Below are 20,909 nucleotides of genomic sequence, written 5' to 3'. Positions count from 1 at the left end.
TTGTATGGAAACACAAAAGACCCCGAATAGCCAAAGCAATCTTGAGAACGAAAAATGGAGCTGGAGGAATCAGGCTCCCTGACTTCAGACTATACTACAAAGCTACAGTAATCAAGACAGTATGGTACTGGCACAAAAACAGAAAGATAGATCCATGGAACAGGATAGAAAGCCCAGAGATAAACCCACGGACATATGGTCACCTTATCTTTGATAAAGGAGGCAGGAATGTACAGTGGAGAAAGGACAGTGGTGCTGGGAAAACTGGATAGGGACATGTAAAAGTATGAGATTAGATCACTCCCTAACACCATACACAAAAATAAGCTCAAAATGGATTAAAGACCTAAATGTAAGGCCAGACACTATCAAACTCTTAGAGGAAAACATAGGTAGAACACTCTATGACATAAATCACAGCAAGATCCTTTTGGACCCACCTCCTAGAGAAATGGAAATAAAGACAAAAATAAACACATGGGACCTAATGAAACTTAAAAGCTTTTGCACAGCAAAGGAAACCATAAACAAGACCAAAAGACAACCCTCAGAATGGGAGAAAATATTTGCAAATGAAGCAACTGACAAAGGATTAATCTCCAAAATTTATAAGCAGCTCATGCAGCTCAATAACAAAAAGACAAACAGCCCAATCCAAAAATGGGCAGAAGACCTAAATAGACATTTCTCCACAGAAGATATACAGACTGCCAACAAACACATGAAAGGATGCTCAACATCTTTACTCATTAGAGAAATGCAAATCAAAACTACAATGAGATATCATCTCACACCAGTCAGAATGGCCATCATCAAAAAATCTAGAAACAATAAATGCTGGAGAGGGTGTGGAAAAAAGGGAACACTCTTGCACTGCTGGTGGGAATGTGAATTGGTACAGCCACTATGGAGAACGGTATGGAGGTTCCTTAAGAAACTACAAATAGAACTACCATATGACCCAGCAATCCCACTGCTGGGCATATACCCTGAGAAAACCATAATTCAAAAAGAGACATGTACCAAAATGTTCATAGCAGCCCTATTTACAATAGCCCAGAGATGGAAACAACCTAAGTGTCCATCATCGGATGAATGGGTAAAGAAGATGTGGCACATATATACAATGGAATATTACTCAGCCATAAAAAGAAATGAAATTGAGCTATTTGTAATGAGGTGGATGGACCTAGAGTCTGTCATACAGAGTGAAGTAAGTCAGAAAGAGAAAGACAAATACTGTATGCTGACACATATATATGGAATTTAAGAAAAAAAAAATGTCATGAAGAACATAGGGGTAAGACAGGAATAAAGACACAGACCTACTAGAGAATGGACTTGAGGATATGGGGAGGGGGAAGGGTAAGCTGTGACAAAGTGAAAGAGCGGCATGGACATATATACACTACCAAACGTAAGGTAGATAGCTAGTGGGAAGCAGCCGCATAGCACAGGGAGATCAGCTCGGTGCTTTGTGAGCGCCTGGAGGGGTGGGATAGGGAGGGTGGGAGGGAGACGCAAAAGGGAGGGGATATGGGAACATATGTATATGTATAACTGATTAAATTTGTTATAAAGCAATAAAAAATAAAAAAATAAAAAATAAATTAAAAAAAATGTTCATTTTATAATAGATATGGTATGATACAATTTATAATAGATATGGTATGAACCTTTCCCTTTCATGGGAAAGGTTCGGCTGGGAAACAGGAATTGTTCTTGAAAACGGGGCCTGTGCTATTGCAGAGACTGTGCTGAACCTAGGTCCACAGAATGCTCTGATGTCATCATTGAGGTCACAGAATCCTGCTGTGCGCCTGGCAACCTTGCAAACTTAACAGCCCTGGTGAGCACTAGGCAGCACTGCTGGTTCACTAAGTGGTACAAGTTTTTCAGCCATTTAGGAGACTTGACTATTTTTATTTGTATTGAATCATTTCAACGGACTTCCCAAGAGCCAAGAAGGGCCAACCTGTAGGGGAGAGGAGGAGTTGGACATCTCTTGAGGCATCTCCTAAGGGAGACTTCTAGTTGGTACGATGAAACGGCGACAAAAGAGGAAACATCTGGAAAATGAAGAGTCCCAGGAAACTGCCGAGAACGGAGGAGGTATGTGGGGGGCAACTTGTCTGGGGCACATGGGTTTCTGCCAAACTGAACCTTCTCTAGGAAGCGGGGGACTGAGAACGTGTCACCTGTGAAGCAGGGAGCGAGAGACCTTGTCTCACTGATGCTGCCGTATCCATCCGGAGCGTCCCTGTGGTGCGAGACGGCACAGAACGGCCAGATGCCCCTGGGAGATGGGAGGTCAGCTCCGCTGGTCTGAGGACTCTCTCCTGGGGCAGCCGGGCCTGGAGCTTTGTCGGACTCACAGCAGGCTGCATCCTGCCTAGAGGTGCAGCTTTTCTCAGTCCCCGATTTCTCTCTTATTCTCTTGGATCTTTTCCTGGGGTCATGAGGTGGGGGATGTGAAGGATGCAAGGATGCTGAGAGAGACCCATGAGTTGCTTGGCCTCTTTTACCAAAGTGGAAAGAGAAGCCCCATGAGTTGAAGGCCCTGTTGAAAAATATCTTGACAAGTGGAATGCAGTTCGAAAGACGATTGTTTGCCTAGGGATGGTGTCATATTGAAAGCAAGGAGGTTTTATTCCTTCAACAGGAACAATTTCCCAAAGGAGACCAAGGGAAGGGAAGGGCTTTCCAGAGAATGAGACCGCGTGGGCGGGGATGAGAAATGTCCTCAGGGTCCTGCGGGGAGCTCTGAGAGCCACGGGCCACGTGGTGCCTGCGTGCATTAAATGTAGGCGAGTAGCTTGCCCTGGGAGGGGGTGGTCACACCAGAGTTCCAGCTAGAGGTCTCTGCCCCAGATTAGAGCCCAGTAGCTCCTACCAGGCCCAGGGCCCTGGAGACTGTAGGATGGGCCCTGGGAATGGAGGTCTACACAGCAGGCAGATTTTCAGGCAGTGGCTGGGACAGACTGGGGAAGGCAATGACTGCCCCTGACCATTCAGAATATTTTTCGCTATGTTCCTGTGTGTGTGTGTGTGTGTGTGTGTGTGTGTGTGTGTGTGTGTGTGGTAGTACAGAGGAGAGCAGGATGAATGGGGGTAGAGTGCTTATCAGATATAAACTCTGCGTGGTAAAGTTCTTGTCACCCTGTCTGGACCTGGGTGACACTCGGCGTACGTAAGAGTGTATACAGAATTCTTGTTAGGGGTGTTTTATGAGACAGTAACTCATACACCCATGTACACTCTGATACAGCAAAAATATCACACACCCCATATATAACTTCCGTATTAAACCACACACAGCACATGTAGGTATATACACGCATCCCTCCTGTACTACCTTCTCATACAACCCACCTGTATCACAATCCTCTCCTCCAACACCAAACGCTGGAGATGAGATATGTATATAGACACACACACTATATATATAGGACACACACACACACACTCTCTCTCTATATATATATATATGTGTGTGTATCTCCTCAACTCTCGCACAAACACAGCTAACTTCAGCCATTGCTAAATACCTCTATAATAACCAGTCACGTGTCATACACACCACACTTGTAACACATTCTTGAGTAATGCCAGACCCGCTTTGTACAAACCACAGTAAACCACAGTCTCACTAACCCATGTCAGGGTTGCCAGATAAAATATGGGCTATCCAGTTCAATTTGAATTCCAGATAAACAACAAGTAATTTTTCAGTATCAGTATGTCCCAAATATTGTATGGGCCATACTTACACTAAAAATAAGTAAGACCAAATACTGCATGGGAATACTTACACGAAAAAATTATTCTGGGTTTATCTGAAACTGAAATTTAACTGGGTGCCCTGTATTTTTCTTCGCTTAGTCTGGCAACCCTTATATACTTACCACCAGCTCAGGTATTATATATTTATTGTATTTTTGTTTAGTGTGTGTCTTCCTCTACTAGAATATGCAGCATTACCAGAGACTAGAACAATGCAAGAGTGCCGGATACACAGGAGTAGCTGCTTACTGAAACCTGGAGAATGAATGAATGAACACACACCATAAATACAAGCCATACCATGTAATGAGGAAAAGTTACATGTCCCAGAATTCCTGACTTGTGAACAGAAACCATGCACACAAAGGCCACAGACACAGATAAGACACATCTGCACTGTGCTCCCCATGCCAACCCCACACTTACCACAGACTTAACTGATACACATCACTCACTCTTCCCACATACTCACAGTCACCACCGAGGCCTACATTACCAAGACAGTGACAGAGTAAGTACTGATTTGAATTAAATACTGGAGTATCCACTGGGAACCACACTCTCAACTGTGTGTATTCACTGCACCTGACACGTGCCAGACACTCGGTAAATATTTGTACAGAGGACTGATGAACCCACCCTGAGCCTTTCATTCCTCCCTCAGGAATCTCGAAGTCACAAGAGGATCCCCCTCAGCTTGGATCCACTGTGGTGGCCCAAGGCTGCAGCCCAGGGGCAGGGGAGGTCTCCTCTGCCTCTACATACTTCTCCTGTGCTTCTTCTCCACGCAAGCTCATCTACGCTGGTAAGGGCGCGGGGCTCCTCAGGTGAGGGGGTGCTTGGCTGTGAGGCAGGAGGCACACAGATCCCAGGGAGGCTGAGAGGAAACCCAGGGTCATCAGAGGTGATGAGGGCTCTGTGGAGGAGCCTGGGCAGGATGGCTGAGATGTTACGAGGGCGTGGATCCCAGCTGAGTCTGGGGGTGTGTGTGTGAATCCTGGTACTACCATGGTGGGGAAGTCAAGGAGCAGGGGCCGGAAAGGTCTGGGCTTGAGGTGGAGGGAAGAGGGACCAGATTAAGCATCTTCAGAGGAAAATGTAGGGTTTATCTTGCCTTTGCTTCCAGAGAAGGACAGAGTTCTGCATCACAGACCTCCAGCCTGAGAGCAGGACCATCCAGCTCAGGTCCACACAGCTCACACATACATCCGCCCTCCAGGCACAGCCCTTCTCAGTGCACACATAAACCCCAAGCACCACAGCCCCATTCCACAAGTAATGCACCACTGATATTCCCAAACTCACACTCCTCGTTGTACACGCATCCAGCCGCATCCCTCACATACCACAGCCCTCACCACCATACTCCACAACCCTGTATACAGACACCGCTCCAGTATCCCCCCACACGCACATGAAAAGCCCACAGATGACACCAGATACACTGCTCCGTCCTACGGCCAACAGACACCAAGCTCACGACATAGCTACGTCACGCAAATGTCCCTCTCTCGTCTACCACACCTGCTCCCTCAGCTTCCGGCACGGCCCATGCATGTTACTATGTTTTTAATTTCCTTTTTCAGGAATGCAGAGATCACATCGAGACACTGCCCAGCCTACAGCACCCCTAGCCCAGGATCAGGAAGAAGGAGAGACCGCTCCCCCATCACACTGTGTCTCCTCCTCACCCTCTTCACCCTGTAAGAACGATCTGCACCCAGACAAAGAGGAAAGGGGCATGAAAATATACTACATGCAGGTACAAGTGAACAAGGGTGTAGCTGTCTCCTGGAAGACAAAGAAACCCTTGGAGTTGCCTCAAAAGCAGCTGACGATAGAAGAAGTGATCCTTCCTGAGGATGTGTGCACACTAGCCACTGACTCCTCTTCTGATGTGTCCACCGAAAGCCTCCTGTCTGACAGTGAGCCCACTGGGGAGGAGAAAGAGTATGAGGAAAGGGCAGAGCCAGGCAGCCCATCAGGGTCACCTGCAGTCCAGGAGACACCCAGGGCCAAGACACCGGACTGGATGGTGACCATGGAGACCGGCTTCAGGTGCATGGCCTGCTGCCGGGTCTTCCCCACCTTGGAGATCCTCCAGCAGCACGTGAAGTTCGGCGTCCTGGAGGGCTTCAGCTGCCGTGTCTTTCATCTCAACATGGCCCAGTGCATGGGCAATGTGGAATCCGAGAGCACCCCTGAGGGGGAGGGCAGTGTGGAACCTAAGACCACCTCTGAGGACGAGGAGGACGAGGAGGACGAGGAGGACGAGGAGGACGAGGAAGAGAAGCTAGAAGGCCCCAACCCGAAGAGACCCTGCAGGCAGTGTCTTTCCTCTCTTTTGATTTCCACACAGCAACTGAGATTCATGGGACAGAAGATCCTGGAGACGGTGTGGCCTTGGAAGAGGTAAGGCTTGAGGCTGGCAGTCTTCTGAGCCTATGTCACGAGGGCCCAGAGGAGTCTAAGGAAAGGGGCCGCACACATGTGCTGGTTTACCTAATGGCTCTGCAGTTGCATCAACTTGGGACACACCCAGCACTTCCAAAGGAATTGAGCTCTGTTGACTTCAACAAGAATGTGGACCCTTTTCCTAGGAGTTTTCTCAGGGTCTGCACGATGGACCTCAACTCTTAGAGGATGTACTGCCAGCAGCTCCTTCTCGGCAGAGAGAGCCAGGAGTGGTCTCAAGAGAGGACAGGGGCCCTTGCAGGACCGGAACTTTGAGGTCTGAGAGCCTTTGGCCTGAGCTGAGATCTCACCTGGACCACTGTACCTAGCCTTCTGTGACAAAGGGGAATATGAAAGAGAGTCACGTGGAAATGAGGTTCGCCGAGATATGGAAATGTTCCAGAACCTTCGTTGCGTGGTCGTTGATCTGGAGCCAAGCTCACTGTGGTGTGTGTGGCTCTGAGCATTAAGGCAACGCTGGAGGGTAATGCTGACCAGCAGAGCTTGTAGTGCTGCTTGTCTCTTCCTGTTCTACCTCATTTGTTTTATCCCTTCCAGGGAGAAGAAAGGACCCTCGGGATAGTAGCAGACAGAATGCCGTGGTCTGAAGGAGGATGAAGAGACCGGCACTCAGTCTAACATCATATGACAATATGAACATCATATGCAATAAAGGGCATTTTCCAAACCTTTCCTGGATGTTTGAGTTAATTACATTTTTCTATCTATGCATCTATCTATCAGTCATCTACATCTGTATCTTTCAAGGTTTGTGAACAAGCTTTCACATAAGCACTAGAGACGTCCGCCAGCATTTTCCAGAAGGAGGCCTGGAAATTGCTGGGGACTTCTCACAAATAGGGAATGGCCACAACCCCTGCCACACAGACTATGCGCGTGGCCCTCCTGACTTACTCCCACTCTCTCTCTGAATTTCCCGAGGTCTGAGATGAGGGTGCTGGCTGGAGGCAATGATCGCGTGCAGGCTGAATCTTCTCCAGATTCTGATTCTCTTCCTGGGCCTATCGTCCTCAAGCACAGTCTCCATGTCCCTGGTCACACTGATCTCTCTCCTTCAGTCCTTCCCTCCCTCCCTCTCCTGCCTCCCAGTGCAGAGAATACTTTTTTACATTTGAGACGACATTTATTTTTTGTGCACAGAATTCTCACCTGTTCTACTGTGGCCTCTGTTTTGAACATTCCAAAGCTGAGAATTTTCTTTTTTTCTCCCTCATTTCTGCTGAGTCTTTACCTTCCTAATGCAGTGAACTCAGAGTGCCTAGCTGACTGCAGGGGGAAAAAAATCCAGGGAGCAAAGAGAAATAATAAAAAAATATATCAGTTAACTTTTCATAGTGTTATCCAACTATATATTTTTAAAATTTTGGAAGAATATTAGGAATATTCTCTTTATAAAAAACTGAATTATTGGGCTTCCCTGGTGGCGCAGTGGTTAAGAATATGCCTGCGAAGGCAGGGGACATGGGTTCGAGCCCTGTTCTGGGAAGATCCCACGTGCCACGGAGTAACTAAACCCGCGTGCCACAACTACTGAGCCTGCGCTCTAGAGCCCGTGTGTCACAACTACTGAGCCCACGTGCCACAACTACGGAAGCCTGCGTGCCTAGAGCCCGTGCTCCACAACAAGAGAAGCCACTGCAATGAAAAGCCCGTGCACCACAGCCAAGAGTAGCCCCCGCTCACTGCAACTAGAGAACGCCCGCTAGCAGCAACAAAGACCCAATGCAGCCCAAAATAAATTAATTAATTTTTAAAAATTGAATTATTTTCAAGGGGACAATGTATAAAAGTACAATAAAAGTCCCCCTTCATAACCCCCGAACCCCACTCTCAAGCTGGAATAGATATGCTGTGATACAATTTATAGTCGTAGTACTACTACTCCTCCCACCACAGCCCAAATCCTCTGAGCCCGGAGCAGCAGCTTCCTTTCACAATGCTAGGACCGGCCACAAAACAGATGATAATCCCTTTGGACATTTCAAGGATCAGCACCAAGGGAACAGTACCTGGGAAATGCCACTGACAGCTCAGAATATCCATGGCATTTCTAGAGCCTCGGCACTGCTCTTGCTCTGGGAATGAAGGGCCAAAAAGCACGTCAGAGAATGTTCGTAATTGTAAACAAGCTCCACCTTTGAAACACAATCTAGATAGAACCACATATACAAGCCTGCACAATGGATGAAGCCAACGTCTCCTCCATGATTGCCCTTCTGACAACTTTATTGTCTCCTCAACCATAAAAGGTGAACTTCAAACTCACGACCTTGCCTTGTCACCAGAAACATCCAAGCTTGGATCACTCTTTCTAAGACCAGATATTTGCTCTGTGAACTATTAGAGACTTGTCACATACACAGAAGTAGAACAGGATTATTTCTATCTACCTGGGGACCTGGAGTCTTTCACATTGCTCCTGTTAAAACTCTCAGAACACCAAAACTTTACCTACAAAGGGTTCAAGCTATGACACTCCCAATTTTCACAAACCTCCTCATCTCTTGGGAGTCACATGCAGCCAATTCCAGGAATTGGAAACATGGTTGTGAGGATGAAACTGACTTTGGGGCTCCCCTTGGATATGGTCTTCCAGACTTACCAAAAGGCCATTAAGAGGAAGGTTTACCCCACCTCAGGGAAACCCGAGGCAGTACTTGCAGTCAAGGGCTGGCCATGGCTTCTGAGCTACATCCAAAAAGAATTTCATACTGTACCTGGATCTGCTGAAGCCATTTCTGACTGTCCGAGAGCCAGCATGTACCGCTCCTGAACTGCCTCCATTGTGGATCATCAGTAGGGCTGTCAGATTTACTAAATAAAAATACAGGATACCCAGTTAAACTTGAACTTCACATGAATAATAAGTCATCACTTTTAGTATAAGTAGATCCTATGTACTATTTGGGGCATACTTATCTTCAAAATGTACTCGTTGTTTTTCTGACATTCATATTTAACTCAACAGCCTATATTTTATCTGTCAACCCTACTCAGCAGAAATGATGGAGGCTTATAGAGATCCAAGAGATGCCTCAGCTCCTCCTCAGCTTTTAGTTCTATGTCCTGGACAGTGAGCACGAGCTTCCCACTCCCATTAATTGGCTATAATGGAGTATATTCTCCATTTTAGAGCCTTCTCTACTTGTCATTGTTATCTTCTTCCTTATTTTGAAGACATGTTTATTTTTTTCCAAACTTAATAGCTCATCCAAAAGTATTTGGAAGTTCATTCGACAAGGGAGAAACAACATGATTCTGAAAAGTGAAGGAAACCTCCCGGTGTTTAGTAAAGAAGTATTAGGGAGATTGAAAAAGCCAAACTTAATAAGCAAATCTCTCCAAGGGTATTTTCATAGCTTGATACCCTCCCACACCCTGAAAATATTATTACATCAAGAATGTAGAACCTGCTAACCAAATGTAAGGCTCCCATATGATTCTATCAAACTGAGGATGCTTCTTTACTAAGCAGTGAGCACACTTGCTGCCCCAGGGACCTTGGCAGTTGCAATACAGAGCTCTTCCCTTTGGGATGGAAACAGCAAGTTTTCCTGTGGTCTACACGCTGGCCCCAAAAATACTACACTCCCAATACTTGTCAACTTTAAGTATTTTTCTACAGATCTCCATTTTTCTGTTACTATTTGGACTACATCCTAGCCTTGACATTACATAAATTGCATTCAGGAAGCTATTTTTAAAAGTTGGTAGGAAATCTTAAATCTATAGCTTACAGTCCCTGGCTTACTTTCATCCAGGTGCATAAGGGTTTTCAAAAGTCGTCAGGTTAGTTACCCCGTATCACAGCCCCACGCTTTTGTCAGAGATATAAAAATGGAACATGGTATTTAAGGTTTTAGTTGCAAAATCATCAAGCCTCCCAGACAGAGGCAATAGAGCAAAATCATTACAGAGGCAGGGATTTTGATTTGCTCCAGTGTCTTGTGCAAGTCACTTGGCCTCTGTATTTATTGGTACTTATCTGCACTTTTCTGTCCCTTGGGGGTTATAATTGTACCTAGTCCATGGGTATGTTGTACAAATTATCTGTAAAGTAGTTAGAAGAAACCGACACAGAGTAAGCACTCCACAGACATTGGCTATTAGCTATTGGAAATATTTCTCCATGAAACAGATTACTTTATCAGTGGATGACTCGGTGGGAGACAGTGAATCACAGAATCACAGCGTGTTGAAAGTGACCTAGTTCACACTCTTATGTGAAAAAAAGAAAAGTGTGCATGCGTAGAAAATGTCTGAAAGTTTACATAACAGATAGTTAATCATGTTAACTTTGAGGATTAGAATAAATCAGGAAAGGAGGAAAGAAAAACTTGAGTGTCATTCAATTTCTACATCATTTGTGTTTCTACACTGAGACTTTGAATACACTGGAAGTGCAATTTTTTTTAATGTGGCAGGATAAAGGTTTTCAAGTTTTCCTGATACATCCGTATTATTATTTCAGAATTGCTGGCATTTCTTGCCATCTTCGGATCTACACCCATTTGAGTCAGTGGGCCATTCTGGACGGAGGAGATAATAGAGCAGAAGTGAAGTGAGAGAAAAGGAGAGAAAAGATTTTCTCTTTTCTCTTCAAAGAGGAAAGGTCTTTGGAATGGGAACAACTCACAACCAAACTTTGGGGAAAGGATGTGATGGAAAACGAGACAAACATCCTACCCCTGTGATGAGAAGGATGCCCTGGGCTGGATGGAGGGAGGTCAGAGGTGGCTGGACAAGGAAACCAACTAGGGAGAAACACACACAAGTGCAGAGCAAACACCCCGAGGCCACTCAGCCTGACTCCATGCAAACATGTGTCCAGCAGCCAGCCCTTCACCTGTGGCTCCCCAGCAAAACAGGTACCTCGGGGGTGCCAACTCATTCTGAGTCCATTATGCCTGGCCACTCATAAACCTCTGTCTAACTTGTGAGGAATAAACTCTAAATGTTTATGAGGAAATTGGGGAAGGAGATTGAAAGGTTACTTAAATGGAAAAAAAAAAAGTTCAGGAAGGCAGGATGGTAGAGAGACAAGAAAAGGACCTTAAAAGATAGAAAGGATTTGCCAAAGAAGAGAAAGAAAAAGAAATGATTCCGAATGGGTTAACCTGCAGCTAGGAAGTTAAGGAAGATTATTGACGTGTGAAGACTATGGAATGAAGTGACTAAAATTTATCAGAAGTTGCTGAGACTACGGTAAGAAGCATGATTATCGAATTATGAATTGGCTGCAATAGCATTCTAGGGGGACACTAGGAAGGGGAAGCAAATATTCATGGGATGACAGTGGCAGGTGGAAAGTTGTTTCAGGGGAACATCAGTCTTGCAGAGTGTGTATCAGAGGAGGGCAAGTGTGAGCAAGCAATGAAATACTAAGTGTATACGGTTCCTTCACTGAGTACACCCAGCCCCGTGGTCAGCCTTGAGAACAAGCAGGACTTCAGGTACTGGAGCTACATTTCATTCATCAAGACTTGAGAAGACACCCTTAACTCAGGTCTTCTCTTCAAACTCCATCTTTCCTTCTTGACCTTCATTTGGCCTCTTCCCTTACCCTCAAGCTGTGGACTGAGGCCACAGAGCAAGATGGGTCACTAGTGTCCTCCATCCCCTAGCGGCTGTGGTTCACATCAGTGGAGTACCAAAGGCAATAACCAAGTAACAGACACAAGAGTGTATGAAGACGAAGAGATCCTGATAAGGCTTTCTGTGACAGTGTGGGCCGAGTCGGCTGTATATGCCTGCTATCACCTGAATGATGAGCAGCCTTAGGGGAGAAGTGCTCAGAAGGCAGAGCCTGGCTCTCTAGAGGCTCTGCGTCCTCACAGCCCACTCCAAGACCTCAGCTGCAGCTTCGGCCCTCAATCTCTCTCCCTCTGCCTACTCACAGTTTTTGAAGTCTTCTTTCCTCCACATTTCTCTTGAGAGGTGGAGGAGGAAGATCAGCTTCAGGCCAGCTCAGACTCCCCTGGGATCCCAGCAGGATGCCTATCATTAACCTCCCACCTTCTAGGAAGCTCCGAAGATCTCCACACTTGGGGGAGTTTTCATTTCATCTGTGCTTCAAATTGCTGGCTGGAGATGGCCTGTTGGAAGGTGGCTAAAAGCAAGTAGGAATCTTCGGGGAGCCTGGCCCTTCTCGACTGTCAGACATCTTCAGGGATATTCTAGGAAACGTTGTTTGTTCTAGAGAAGGGAGGGAAACAATCCAATTGTCCAATAATGCTTGAATGGAAAATAAATGATGCTATACGCATGTGATGAAATAATATCAAACAGTCAAAAATCAAAGACCTAGATCTATATGGACTGATGTGGATAAATCTTGAAAACATAATATTGATTGAAAGAAAATAAGATAAAGAATCTTAGAGTATGATAACAGGTATGTAAGTATTTAAATATTTAAATCAATTCAACATATTGCTTCTATATATAGAGATGCAAGAAAATAAACTTTATCCAAAGAACACATTATTTACATTTAATATGTTCATTTATGTAGGAAACCCAAAAGAACCCACAGATAAACTAGCAGGAACTAATAAGACGGTTCAACAAGGCAGACAGATACAAGATCAATAAATTTTAAAAATCAATCAGGCTCCTCTACACTGGCGATAACAAATTAGAAACTGTAAAAGAAAATAAGAAAAAAAGAAGATCTAAAAATAGTCACAAGAGCCATATAAATTATTTAGAGCTAAGCATACGTAAAAGTAAATATAACTAACAAACTGAGTACGACCACTTAAACTCCGCCCAACCCAAGGATTAGAAAACGACTGTTCTTACTTTATGAGAACAGGCCCTCTTCTTAAGTAGCAGATCAGTACGTGAGAGTGAATCAAAGAAACACAGCATTTGAAAAGTCAGCTTGGCCAAGCCTCTCGATAGCACAGACAGAAGCTGAAGCCCAGACAGGTTGAGTGACTTGGTAAAGGGCCCAATGTCCTGACTCAAGGACTAGCATTTTTCACTAATTCGTAAGACACAATCAAATTCAGTACCTTGGAAAGAGATGGGAAAAAAATGAAGAAATCAATTATATAGTTCCTCATCTTTAAGTACAGAAATAGCCGTGACAAAATTACAGGTATTGAGGGAAAATGGAAGCGCAGAGTTTAAAATGTCAATAATCCACAGGGAAACTGGAGACCATTTAAAATATTCATATTAAATCTCTATATAAAAGACATTAAAAGATCTCCAATCAAAATGTTCATTTTATATCTAGGAATAAACCTACCTAAGGAGACAAAAGACCTGTATGCAGAAAATTATAAGACACTGATGAAAGAAATTAAAGATGATACAAATAGATGGAGAGATATACCATGTTCTTGGATTGGAAGAATCAACATTGTGAAAATGACTCTACTACCCAAAGCAGTCTACAGATTCAATGCAATCCCTATCAAACTACCACTGGCATTTTTCACAAAACTAGAGCAAAAAATTTCACAATTTGTATGGAAACACAAAAGACCCCGAATAGCCAAAGCAATCTTGAGAACGAAAAATGGAGCTGGAGGAATCAGGCTCCCTGACTTCAGACTATACTACAAAGCTACAGTAATCAAGACAGTATGGTACTGGCACAAAAACAGAAAGATAGATCCATGGAACAGGATAGAAAGCCCAGAGATAAACCCACGGACATATGGTCACCTTATCTTTGATAAAGGAGGCAGGAATGTACAGTGGAGAAAGGACAGTGGTGCTGGGAAAACTGGATAGGGACATGTAAAAGTATGAGATTAGATCACTCCCTAACACCATACACAAAAATAAGCTCAAAATGGATTAAAGACCTAAATGTAAGGCCAGACACTATCAAACTCTTAGAGGAAAACATAGGTAGAACACTCTATGACATAAATCACAGCAAGATCCTTTTGGACCCACCTCCTAGAGAAATGGAAATAAAGACAAAAATAAACACATGGGACCTAATGAAACTTAAAAGCTTTTGCACAGCAAAGGAAACCATAAACAAGACCAAAAGACAACCCTCAGAATGGGAGAAAATATTTGCAAATGAAGCAACTGACAAAGGATTAATCTCCAAAATTTATAAGCAGCTCATGCAGCTCAATAACAAAAAGACAAACAGCCCAATCCAAAAATGGGCAGAAGACCTAAATAGACATTTCTCCACAGAAGATATACAGACTGCCAACAAACACATGAAAGGATGCTCAACATCTTTACTCATTAGAGAAATGCAAATCAAAACTACAATGAGATATCATCTCACACCAGTCAGAATGGCCATCATCAAAAAATCTAGAAACAATAAATGCTGGAGAGGGTGTGGAAAAAAGGGAACACTCTTGCACTGCTGGTGGGAATGTGAATTGGTACAGCCACTATGGAGAACGGTATGGAGGTTCCTTAAGAAACTACAAATAGAACTACCATATGACCCAGCAATCCCACTGCTGGGCATATACCCTGAGAAAACCATAATTCAAAAAGAGACATGTACCAAAATGTTCATAGCAGCCCTATTTACAATAGCCCAGAGATGGAAACAACCTAAGTGTCCATCATCGGATGAATGGGTAAAGAAGATGTGGCACATATATACAATGGAATATTACTCAGCCATAAAAAGAAATGAAATTGAGCTATTTGTAATGAGGTGGATGGACCTAGAGTCTGTCATACAGAGTGAAGTAAGTCAGAAAGAGAAAGACAAATACTGTATGCTGACACATATATATGGAATTTAAGAAAAAAAAAATGTCATGAAGAACATAGGGGTAAGACAGGAATAAAGACACAGACCTACTAGAGAATGGACTTGAGGATATGGGGAGGGGGAAGGGTAAGCTGTGACAAAGTGAAAGAGCGGCATGGACATATATACACTACCAAACGTAAGGTAGATAGCTAGTGGGAAGCAGCCGCATAGCACAGGGAGATCAGCTCGGTGCTTTGTGACCGCCTGGAGGGGTGGGATAGGGAGGGTGGGAGGGAGACGCAAAAGGGAGGGGATATGGGAACATATGTATATGTATAACTGATTAAATTTGTTATAAAGCAATAAAAAATAAAAAAATAAAAAATAAATTAAAAAAAATGTTCATTTTATAATAGATATGGTATGATACAATTTATAATAGATATGGTATGAACCTTTCCCTTTCATGGGAAAGGTTCGGCTGGGAAACAGGAATTGTTCTTGAAAACGGGGCCTGTGCTATTGCAGAGACTGTGCTGAACCTAGGTCCACAGAATGCTCTGATGTCATCATTGAGGTCACAGAATCCTGCTGTGCGCCTGGCAACCTTGCAAACTTAACAGCCCTGGTGAGCACTAGGCAGCACTGCTGGTTCACTAAGTGGTACAAGTTTTTCAGCCATTTAGGAGACTTGACTATTTTTATTTGTATTGAATCATTTCAACGGACTTCCCAAGAGCCAAGAAGGGCCAACCTGTAGGGGAGAGGAGGAGTTGGACATCTCTTGAGGCATCTCCTAAGGGAGACTTCTAGTTGGTACGATGAAACGGCGACAAAAGAGGAAACATCTGGAAAATGAAGAGTCCCAGGAAACTGCCGAGAACGGAGGAGGTATGTGGGGGGCAACTTGTCTGGGGCACATGGGTTTCTGCCAAACTGAACCTTCTCTAGGAAGCGGGGGACTGAGAACGTGTCACCTGTGAAGCAGGGAGCGAGAGACCTTGTCTCACTGATGCTGCCGTATCCATCCGGAGGGTCCCTGTGGTGCGAGACGGCACAGAACGGCCAGATGCCCCTGGGAGATGGGAGGTCAGCTCCGCTGGTCTGAGGACTCTCTCCTGGGGCAGCCGGGCCTGGAGCTTTGTCGGACTCACAGCAGGCTGCATCCTGCCTAGAGGTGCAGCTTTTCTCAGTCCCCGATTTCTCTCTTATTCTCTTGGATCTTTTCCTGGGGTCATGAGGTGGGGGATGTGAAGGATGCAAGGATGCTGAGAGAGACCCATGAGTTGCTTGGCCTCTTTTACCAAAGTGGAAAGAGAAGCCCCATGAGTTGAAGGCCCTGTTGAAAAATATCTTGACAAGTGGAATGCAGTTCGAAAGACGATTGTTTGCCTAGGGATGGTGTCATATTGAAAGCAAGGAGGTTTTATTCCTTCAACAGGAACAATTTCCCAAAGGAGACCAAGGGAAGGGAAGGGCTTTCCAGAGAATGAGACCGCGTGGGCGGGGATGAGAAATGTCCTCAGGGTCCTGCGGGGAGCTCTGAGAGCCACGGGCCACGTGGTGCCTGCGTGCATTAAATGTAGGCGAGTAGCTTGCCCTGGGAGGGGGTGGTCACACCAGAGTTCCAGCTAGAGGTCTCTGCCCCAGATTAGAGCCCAGTAGCTCCTACCAGGCCCAGGGCCCTGGAGACTGTAGGATGGGCCCTGGGAATGGAGGTCTACACAGCAGGCAGATTTTCAGGCAGTGGCTGGGACAGACTGGGGAAGGCAATGACTGCCCCTGACCATTCAGAATATTTTTCGCTATGTTCCTGTGTGTGTGTGTGTGTGTGTGTGTGTGTGTGTGTGTGTGTGTGTGGTAGTACAGAGGAGAGCAGGATGAATGGGGGTAGAGTGCTTATCAGATATAAACTCTGCGTGGTAAAGTTCTTGTCACCCTGTCTGGACCTGGGTGACACTCGGCGTACGTAAGAGTGTATACAGAATTCTTGTTAGGGGTGTTTTATGAGACAGTAACTCATACACCCATGTACACTCTGATACAGCAAAAATATCACACACCCCATATATAACTTCCGTATTAAACCACACACAGCACATGTAGGTATATACACGCATCCCTCCTGTACTACCTTCTCATACAACCCACCTGTATCACAATCCTCTCCTCCAACACCAAACGCTGGAGATGAGATATGTATATAGACACACACACTATATATATAGGACACACACACACACACTCTCTCTCTATATATATATATATGTGTGTGTATCTCCTCAACTCTCGCACAAACACAGCTAACTTCAGCCATTGCTAAATACCTCTATAATAACCAGTCACGTGTCATACACACCACACTTGTAACACATTCTTGAGTAATGCCAGACCCGCTTTGTACAAACCACAGTAAACCACAGTCTCACTAACCCATGTCAGGGTTGCCAGATAAAATATGGGCTATCCAGTTCAATTTGAATTCCAGATAAACAACAAGTAATTTTTCAGTATCAGTATGTCCCAAATATTGTATGGGCCATACTTACACTAAAAATAAGTAAGACCAAATACTGCATGGGAATACTTACACGAAAAAATTATTCTGGGTTTATCTGAAACTGAAATTTAACTGGGTGCCCTGTATTTTTCTTCGCTTAGTCTGGCAACCCTTATATACTTACCACCAGCTCAGGTATTATATATTTATTGTATTTTTGTTTAGTGTGTGTCTTCCTCTAGTAGAATGTGCAGCATTACCAGAGACTAGAACAATGCAAGAGTGCCGGATACACAGGAGTAGCTGCTTACTGAATCTTGGTGAATGAATGAATGAACACACACCATAAATACAAGCCACACCATGTAATGAGGAAAAGTTACATGTCCCAGAATTCCTGACTTGTGAACAGAAACCATGCACACAAAGGCCACAGACACAGATAAGACACATCTGCACTGTGCTCCCCATGCCAACCCCACACTTACCACAGACTTAACTGATACACATCACTCACTCTTCCCACATACTCACAGTCACCACCGAGGCCTACATTACCAAGACAGTGACAGAGTAAGTACTGATTTGAATTAAATACTGGAGTATCCACTGGGAACCACACTCTCAACTGTGTGTATTCACTGCACCTGACACGTGCCAGACACTCGGTAAATATTTGTGGACAGAGGACTGATGAACCCACCCTGAGCCTTTCATTCCTCCCTCAGGAATCTCGAAGTCACAAGAGGATCCCCCTCAGCTTGGATCCACTGTGGTGGCCCAAGGCTGCAGCCCAGGGGCAGGGGAGGTCTCCTCTGCCTCTACATACTTCTCCTGTGCTTCTTCTCCGCGCAAGCTCATCTACGCTGGTAAGGGCGCGGGGCTCCTCAGGTGAGGGGGTGCTTGGCTGTGAGGCAGGAGGCACACAGATCCCAGGGAGGCTGAGAGGAAACCCAGGGTCATCAGAGGTGATGAGGGCTCTGTGGAGGAGCCTGGGCAGGATGGCTGAGCTGTTACGAGGGCGTGGATCCCAGCTGAGTCTGGGGCGGGGGTGTGTGAATCCTGGTAACACCATGGTGGGGAAGTCAAGGAGCAGGGGCCGGAAAGGTCTGGGCTTGAGGTGGAGGGAAGAGGGACCAGATTAAGCATCTTCAGAGGAAAATGTAGGGTTTCTCTTTGCCTTTGCTTCCAGAGAAGGACAGAATTCTACATCATAGATCTCCAGCCTGAGAGCAGGACCATCCAGCTCAGGTCCACACAGCTGACACATACATCCGCCCTCCAGGCACAGCCCTTCTCAGAGCACACATAAACCCCAAGCACCACAGCCCCATTCCACAAGTAATGCACCACCGATATTCCCAAACTCACACTCCTCGTCGTACACGCATCCAGCCGCATCCCTCACATACCACAGCCCTCACCACCATACTCCACACCCCTGTATACAGACACCGCTCCAGTATCCCCCCACACGCACATGAAAAGCCCACAGATGACACCAGATACACCGCTCCGTCCTACACCCAACAGACACCAAGCTCACCACATAGCTACGTCATGCAAATGTCCCTCTCTCGTCTACCACACCTGCTCCCTCAACTTCCGGCACGGCCCATGCATGTTATTATGTTTTTAATTTCCTTTTTCAGGAATCCGGAGATCACATCGAGACACTTCCCAGCCTAAAGCACCCCTAGCCCAGGTTCAGGAAAAAGGGGAGACCGCTCCCCCTTCACACTGTGTCTCCTCCTCACCCTCTTCACCCTGTAAGAACTATCTGCACCCAGACAAAGAGGAAAGGGGCATGAAAATCTACTACATGCAGGTACAAGTGAACAAGGGTGTAGCTGTCTCCTGGAAGACAAAGAAACCCTTGGAGTTGCCTGAAAAGCAGCTGACGATAGAAGCAGTGACCCCTCCTGAGGATGCGTGCACAGTAGGCACTTAACCCTCTGATGTGTTCACCGAAAGCCTCCTGTCTGACAGTGAGCCCACTGGGGAGGAGAAAGAGTATGAGGAAAGGGCAGAGCCAGGCAGCCCATCAGGGTCACCTGCAGTCCAGGAGACACCCAGGGCCAAGACACCGGACTGGATGGTGACCACGGAGACTGGCTTCAGGTGCATGGCCGGCTGCCGGGTCTTCCCCACCTTGGAGATCCTCCAGCAGCACGTGAAGGGCGGCGTCCTGGAGGGCTTCGGCTGCCGTTTCTTCCATCTCAACATCGCCCAGTGGATGGGCAATGTGGAATTCGAGAGCACCCCTGAGGAGGAGGGCAGTGTGGAACCCGAGACCACCTCTGAGAGACGAGGAGGACGAGGAGGACGAGGAGGAGGAGGAAGAGAAGCTAGAAGGCCCCAACCCGAAGAGACCCCGCAGGCAGGGTCTTTTCTCTCTTTTGATTTCCACACAGCAACTGAGATTCATGGGACAGAAGATCCTGGACACGGTGTGGCCTTGGAAGAGGTAAGGCTTGAGGCTGGCAGTCTTCTGAGCCTATGTCACGAGGGCCCAGAGGAGTCTAAGGGAAGGGGCCGCACACATGTGCTGGTTTACCTAATGGCTCTGCAGTTGCATCAACTTGGGACACACCCAGCACTTCCAAAGGAATTGAGCTCTGTTGACTTCAACAAGAATGTGGACCCTTTTCCTAGGAGTTTTCTCAGGGTCTGCACGATGGACCTCAACTCTTACAGGACGTACCGCCAGCAGCTCCTTCTCGGCAGAGAGAGCCAGGAGTGGTCTCAAGAGAGGACAGGGGCCCTTGCAGGACCAGAACTTTGAGGTCTGAGAGCCTTTGGCCTGAGCTGAGATCTCACCCAGACCACTGTACCTAGCCTTCTGTGACAAAGGGGAATATGAAAGAGAGTCACGTGGAAATGAGGTTCCCCAAGAAATTGAAATGTTCCAGAACCTTCGTTGCGTGGTCGTTGATCTGGAGCCAAGCTCACTGTGGTGTGTGTGGCTCTGAGCGTTAAGGCAACGCTGGAGGGTAACCCTGACCAGCAGAGCTTGTAGTGCTGCTTGTCTCTTCCTGTTCTACCTCATTTGTTTTATCCCTTCCAGGGAGAAGAAAGGATCCTCGGGATAGTAGCAGACAGAATGCCGTGGTCTGAAGGAGGATGAAGAGACCGGCACTCAGTCTAACATCATATGACAATATGAACGTCCTATGCAATAAAGGGCATTTTCCAAACCTTTCCTGGATGTTTGAGTTAATTACATTTTTCTATCTATGCATCTATCTATCAGTCATCTACATCTGTATCTTTCAAGGTTTGTGAACAAGCTTTCACATAAGCACTAGAGACGTCCGCCAGCATTTTCCAGAAGGAGGCCTGGAAATTGCTGGGGACTTCTCACAAATAGGGAATGGCCACAACCCCTGCCACACAGACTATGCGCGTGGCCCTCCTGACTTACTCCCACTCTCTCTCTGAATTTCCCGAGGT

At 45.9% G+C, this 20,909-nt stretch overlaps 2 protein-coding genes across 2 annotated transcripts; both read left to right on the top strand.

The window, feature by feature from the left end:
* Positions 1-2,042: 2,042 nt before the first annotated feature.
* LOC307051256 (protein FAM170A-like) lies at positions 2,043-5,995 on the top strand (the record flags this gene model as incomplete). Its single annotated transcript, XM_079701583.1, has 3 exons — positions 2,043-2,112; positions 4,448-4,588; positions 5,370-5,995. Coding segments are annotated over 3 exons (837 nt in total), but the record flags the coding sequence as incomplete, so codon positions are not given.
* Positions 5,996-15,777: 9,782 nt separating this feature from the next.
* Positions 15,778-20,241, top strand: LOC307051255 (protein FAM170A-like; the record flags this gene model as incomplete). Its single annotated transcript, XM_079701582.1, is given in 4 exon segments — positions 15,778-15,847; positions 18,185-18,325; positions 19,109-19,404; positions 19,408-20,241. Coding segments are annotated over 4 exon segments (1,341 nt in total).
* Positions 20,242-20,909: the final 668 nt, after the last annotated feature.

Source organism: Hyperoodon ampullatus, assembly GCF_949752795.1.
Source record: "Hyperoodon ampullatus genome assembly, chromosome: 4".
Taxonomy (NCBI): domain Eukaryota; kingdom Metazoa; phylum Chordata; class Mammalia; order Artiodactyla; family Ziphiidae; genus Hyperoodon; species Hyperoodon ampullatus.
This window is presented reverse-complemented; position numbering and strand designations above follow the sequence as displayed.